The following is a 6,087-nucleotide window of genomic DNA, read 5'->3' on the forward strand; positions in this document are numbered from 1 at the left end:
CCCTGGACAATGCCTAACAGCAAGGGTCATTGCTAAGATCCTGTGTGTGAGCGTGATACTCTGCCATGCGGCCCTCTGTGTGGCTCTGAGGTGATACCTGGACGGACAGTGGTATCACCTGTTTCCAGCTTTAGTACAGATAGCCGCCTGGGGACCCCAGAAGCCCTTCCAAGCCCCACTTCCCTTGGGTCTCTCTGTCCCATATTAAAATCAGAATAAAATGAAATAGACGAAAACGGAGAGGATTCTGAACAGTTCCAAAGTGGGGCAGGATCACACAGGTTTCTGGAAAGAGGTCTCTGCCTCTCTCCCCAGCCCTCTTCCACCGAAGACAGAACAGTGTCCACAGGTGTGTGGACGCGGCGGCGCTTGGGAACCTGGCCAGAGAAGCCCCGTTCCCCTTCTGCGTGCGGTCAGAAAGGGTAGAGAGAGTTCTGGTTCTCCTGATAGCTCTCAACTGGGCTTGGGTCCACTGGGTGGAGGTGCAGGCTCACTCGCAGGCCGAAGCCACCGACGTGACGCTGGTGATTTTGGTGGAGTCGTCAGACCACGGCTGCAGGTTCTGCAGGGCAAAGAGCGACGAGTTGTGGACGCACAGTGGGTCTGCGGGCAAGGGCTGCGCCAGGCTCTTCTGGAAAGCCTCCTGCTGCAGCTGCAAGAGGATGCGGTTCGCCTGCTGCCTCTCGGCCTCACGCTCCTCTGCTGTCTGCCGCCTGCATTGGGAACAAGCTGTTACCAGCCAAGACTCAAACCCTCTTCCCGCGCCTGCGCAGGCCAGGGATACGCTCCCAGGAGATAGCCCCTTATGCACCCCTCAGCTCCTGTATGGGCCCCTTTAATGCACTCTCCACTCTTGTGGGTCCTGACTATGACAAAAACAACAACAACAACAACAACAACAAAAGCAAAAACAACTTGGAAACCCCCAAAATGGATGGAGCAGAAATATCTTGGAGAGACAGTAAAAAAGCCCAATGGGCCGGATCTGCTAGGCCTCCCCCATTAAAGCACGGCGCCTACACTCTCTCTGGCACACCTTGGATAGGCTGGTGTATTCCAAGACCAGGTGCTATCCCAAGCCCGACAGGCCCCACCTCGTGTAGAAGGCACAGGGGAAGACCAGCAGAAAGACCTGTCTTTTCCTTCTCTCCTCCAGCCTGGGCCAGGCCTCAGATTTCCTGTGCCAAATCCTGTGCCCCCGGCTCCCGCTGGACCCACTGGCTTCCTCCCGGGCGGTCTTGGGAGGCAATGACTCACTTATTCCATTTAATGCCGCCCCTCCACCCTGTCAACTGAGATCAAACGTCTGTCTCTAAGGTGGACAGACCTAATGGGAGTCCCCGGGGCCTCCAGAAGCAATTTGTAGGCGATCGATGAAGCCGCTTGAAGCCTTCGGCTCTTCCCGAGGCGAGGCAGACGCCTGCCTGCTCACACAGCGGCTTCCTGACTTTTCCTTGTCTTTCTGTCTCTCATCTTCCCTGAATTTTAAATTGCTCAGATATTTCCCTTCATGCTGTCTTGTTCCCGTGTTTCCTCTCCTCCCCTTCGTTTTCTCTGAATTAGGGGAATTTGTTCGAACCATGTTTTTGTTTTTTTTAATAATCTGATATCTTCCTTTTCACACAGATTTCTTACTGCTTGCATTTCTTATCCACCCCCTCCCTACCTTAAATTTTTTTAATTATTTATTTCAAAATGGGGTATCTTTGTTCCTTTCCTTTGTGTTTAAGTTTCTCTCTTTGCCTGTGGATGGCTTTCAGCACACCAACTCCCTGCTCCGGGCTTCCACCACCTTAAGCTTGGAGAGCACCAGCCACCCTCCTCAGCTAGTCCGGCTCCTCTTTTTACTAGCTTTCCTAAGGGCTGAAGCCACGTTCCCCTCTCCTTCCCCAGCCACAGGAATGTTGGTGGGGGGCAGCCGACTTGCAGGGCCAAAGCTTCCTTTGTGGCCTCGAAGGCGGAATCCCGGGCAGATTCCTCGCCTTCATTCAGAAAAAGAGGAAACTCCAATTCCTTCCTCCCGCCCCAGGCCCGCCCGGAGCGGCGCCGCCGACTTTGCGGCGACTCCTGCCACACACTTCCCCAGGGTCTGAGCTGAGAGACTCCCAGCAGCCCGGGCGAAACCAGAATGTGGACAAGGTGTGTGGAAAGGCACAGGCCTGCAAGAAAGTGCATCTGGAGAAAGGCTGGGTATGAGCGGAGAATAAAGCTGCTCAGGGTGTGTGGTGCTTTATAGTCATGAAGACTAGTGGGAAAGGTGAGCAGAAGAAGGAAGGTCGAAGTATACGCATGGGGAAAAATAAAAAACAAGAGCGTGGTAAGTGCTGTTGTCGTATGTCAGAAGGGAAAATGTCTCTTTCTTTCTCACGCACACCCATCTGCTCCTAATTGATCCCGCCCTTTCAGTGGGACCCGAGAATCCCCGCCACAGCCGGCGCAGATTGATTTTCCCCTTCTAGGATGGGGGCGACTGCGCAGGGCTCAAGTGCCTGGGGAGGAAGCAGTAAGTAGCGGCAGCCGGCGGTCCGGGGCCCCAGACACTCCTCCGCGGAGAGTCCGGCTGGAGCGCAGAAACCTGGCGCGGGTCATTCTGTCTCCAAGTCACAGGGTCAGGGGAGGGTCCACCCAGCAAAGGCAGGCTGGGGAATCAAAAAGCCCCTGAAGGACTCACTGGGCACAGAAATTCGCGTGCATAGACCGGTCTATAGGCCTATTTGCCTCAGAGGCAAAGACCAGCCGCGTCTACACCGGACAGAGCGTGCTGTCTAGAAAGCCCCGAAGCTTCTCTGAAAACACATCCCGGATTCCCCAGCCCCATCAGTCTACTGCCCTCCATTGTTTACAGTCCCGGGTGACTGTAAAAGCCCCGCTCGTCTAAACCCATCGGAAACCAGCAAGCCGAGAAAAGCTGCTCCGCCGCGACCGGTCTGCCCCGCGAGCTCACCTCCATTTCGTCCGCCGGTTCTGGAACCAGGTTTTGACCTGCGCATCGGTCATTTTGAGCGCCTTGGCCAGAGCGGCGCGCTCCGCCGAAGCCAAGTACTTCTGGCGGTGGAAGCGCTTTTCCAGCTCACAGATCTGCAGGCGCGTGAAGGATGTGCGCGGCTTCTTCTTCTTAGGGGGCGTCCGGTTCTGATAGGGGTGACCTATACGGCGTGTTACAGTGAAGGGTGAGAGGGCCACTGGAGCGGGAGACAGACAGACGGCAGAGGCAAGCGGCAGAGCGTCAGGAGGCGTCCCAGGCCCGACACCCCGCGAGTCAGAGCGCAGTGGTTAGACCCCATCAAGGCAAGGCAGCAATCCTCCCGGCAACCCTCCACTGCAAGCCCGGGACGGCGGCGGCAAAGGGCTCCCTTCTGCCAGCCAGGCTTACGTCTCCCGGAGCGGCCACTTCGGAAACCTCCCTAGCCTGGGGCTTCGGAGATCCCATCCACTTCCCCTTTGGCTCCCCTCTCCCCCACCTAGGGGCAGCTAAGCACCCAGCTTCCTCAGCCACTAAACTTAAAAAGGGCCAATCAAAAAGTAAGAGGCCCAGCCTCTAGGTCCTTTTCTGAGTCTTGGCCACAGCCCCATACTCACACAGCAGATATAGCTACAAACTTCCAGATCCGTACTACCACAGACAAGGATGCACGCCTCGAGGAGCCACAGGGCACAGGACAACACGGGACTGCAGCCATACACTCCCTCAGAGCCTCCTTCAGGTCTGACACTAGAGTTGACTGTGACTCCCCAGAGTAGGCCGGTGCCAGATACCTTTTGTATAGTAGGCTCACTGTGGGACACACACACACACACACACACACACACACACACACACACACACGACAGTGGGCTCATAGTGTGGACGCCAGCAAAGACCTCCAAGACTGCCTGGACTGAGCAGCAGAGTGAGACAGACAGGCTCTGGGCCTTGTCTCCTCTCTCATGAGAGGACTTGGGTTGTCTCACTGGAGTGGCTTGACCGAAGACTCTCCTTGAATGCCCCACAGTGAGCACAAAGACTTTCCCATTTCTGCTGTGGCCCCCAAGTCTGTTCAGGGACTCCAGGGACATTCTCTCTGCTTGTGCAGTCTGTAACAGAAGTTGGGGACCTAGGGTAACTTTGGGTGGCCTGGACAGGTCTAACAATAGGCTGTTCTTTCCATATGAACACACACACACACACACACACACACACACACACACACACACACACACACACACACAAACTTCACAGCTAAGGCATGGAGTTTGCCTGGGGAGTTCCAGCCACAAGCAGCGGCCTGAACCACTTACCTCCCCCCTCTAAGGCCCAGCAGCTAACTAGGGACCAATTCCTAACCGCTGCAAGTATGGATTTGGAATCTGAACCTGCCTGGGAGGGCTCACGGTCTCAGTATCCAGGTTCAGCTAAAGGCAACCGGCGGGAGCGGGAAGTGAGCGCCGCGGAGAGGGCAGCCAGAGCTGGGGCCCACTGAACGGAAGCCACGGCAGAGGGAGCAAGGGCAGAGGGGAGGGAGCCCAGAGAGGCCAGCAGCTGGCGGCCACCGAGTGCGTACTGGTCCGGGGAGTTGTCCTTTAGCCAACTCACTAGCCAGGCGGGTGCATTATTCATCCCAGAAACAGGAGAGCAGACCCCTGGGAGGGATACCGAGGATGAAATCGAAGAGTGGCCCAGCCCTGTTCTGCCACTGACCCTGAAGAAGCCCGCAGTCCCGGAAGAAAGCTGGCTGGCTCTGCTCCTTCACCCAGGCTTGAGGCCTTTGCAGATCTTCAGTGGCCCGTACCAGAGCTCAGAGCACCCAAGGACGTGTGCGTGGAGCAGGGGACGGGAGGTAAGAGAACCTTTTCTTGTGCCTTATTCTGGGGCTCTTGGCCTCCGTCAGTAAACGGCAGCCAGGACAGAAAAACATTTTGCTCACAGGGAGTGCTTTCTCCGACCTGCAAGCCTCAGCTGTTGACAGAAGGTGGTCCTGAATCTACAGCCCTCTACCCTCTACCTGACTGGGCCCCGGGATCCCGAGAGGGGACCAAGCTTTGCTTTTACGAACAGGGTCCTAGAGTAGCGACAGAAGAGCTCCGGCTGCAAGAACTCTTCGAGCTTAGCGATTCTTAGCACATAGAATCCTGCAGGCAGTTGAACTTGGGGACGGCGCGCAGAGGCGCTAGGCGGCCTGGCGCTCAGAAAGAGCTTCAAGGAGCCACCAAGCGGGGTAGGGGTAGCACAGAGCCCGAGCCACGGCCAGGCGGGGCGCGCGCGGGCCGGACTCACCTGTGAACCTGTCCTTTGTGTATCTGCGGTTACTCTCCATCCAGGGGAAGGTGAGGCCAGTGAGGTTGTTGACACCCGGCACCGCAGGCACAGAGGGCACAGTAGGCAAGCCAGTGGCCAGGGGCTGGGGGTGGGCCACCGCTCCGGCCAGCGGCCTGTGCGCGGGCACCCGGATCACCCCGGCAGCGCTCAGCGCCCCCGCGCCGCCAGCGCCCCCACTGCCGCCGCCGCCGCCGCCCGGACCAGGGCCGCCCGCCAAGGCCATGTTCACGTTGTAGGAGCCGGCCAGTGGGCCCATGCTGCAGGCACCGCCGCCGCCGCCCGCCGGGCCGCCTGGACCACCCGGGCCACCGGCGCCGTAAGCTCCTGTGGCCCCGGCCCCCGCCCCAGCGGCGGAACCCCCGCCACCATAAGTGTAGGCGCCTCCAACCAAACAGCCAAGGCCGTATTCTCCGTCCTGGAGGCGCGAAGCGGGCCCCATGCAGCCACCCTGGTCCGGGCTGTTGAGGATCTGATCGATGCCGAAGCTGATGGGCTCCGCGTGGCCCGGGTGGAGATGGTGGGGACCCAGGTGCTCCATGCTGGCCCCGGCCCCACGCGGGGGCCCGGGCGCGGACGCTCGCTGCGCTGGACTACCCCGGCAGCTAGCAGGGGCGCCGAGGCAACCGCGGCTCCAGGCTGCGCTGAGACTTGAAGGCGAAGTGCGCAGAAGGGCCAAAGTAGGGGGGAGGGGAGGGAGAGAGGGGAAGCTGTATTCTTCCCCTCTCCGGCTTCTCCTTCCCTTCTCTGGCTGCTCGCTCGCCGTTGACTCTGGGACATCAATCACCGGGCGA

General features: G+C 58.6%; 1 protein-coding gene across 1 annotated transcript; it reads right to left on the bottom strand.

Moving 5' to 3' along the window:
* Window positions 1–490: 490 nt before the first annotated feature.
* Window positions 491–5,834, bottom strand: Tlx1 (T cell leukemia homeobox 1). The gene is made up of 3 exons (XM_052714271.1): window positions 5,255–5,834; window positions 2,945–3,146; window positions 491–713 (listed from the first exon to the last, which is right to left on the bottom strand). Exons 1-3 carry the CDS (start codon window positions 5,832–5,834, stop codon window positions 491–493), a joined length of 1,005 nt encoding a protein of 334 aa, XP_052570231.1.
* Window positions 5,835–6,087: the final 253 nt, after the last annotated feature.

The sequence above is a fragment of the Peromyscus californicus genome, unplaced genomic scaffold (assembly GCF_007827085.1).
Source record: "Peromyscus californicus insignis strain IS unplaced genomic scaffold, ASM782708v3 Scaffold_4__1_contigs__length_199733344, whole genome shotgun sequence".
NCBI lineage: Eukaryota > Metazoa > Chordata > Mammalia > Rodentia > Cricetidae > Peromyscus > Peromyscus californicus.

Excerpts from the sequence above, each read along its gene's own strand:
- Tlx1 (XM_052714271.1), bottom strand. The coding sequence starts at position 5,834 with ATGGAGCACCTGGGTCCCCACCATCTCCACCCGGGCCACGCGGAGCCC. Across the intron at positions 3,147-5,254 it reads CACAAAGGACAGGTTCACAG|GTCACCCCTATCAGAACCGG; the intron begins GTGAGTCCGGCC and ends CACGCCGTATAG. Across the intron at positions 714-2,944 it reads AACCGGCGGACGAAATGGAG|GCGGCAGACAGCAGAGGAGC; the intron begins GTGAGCTCGCGG and ends TTCCCAATGCAG.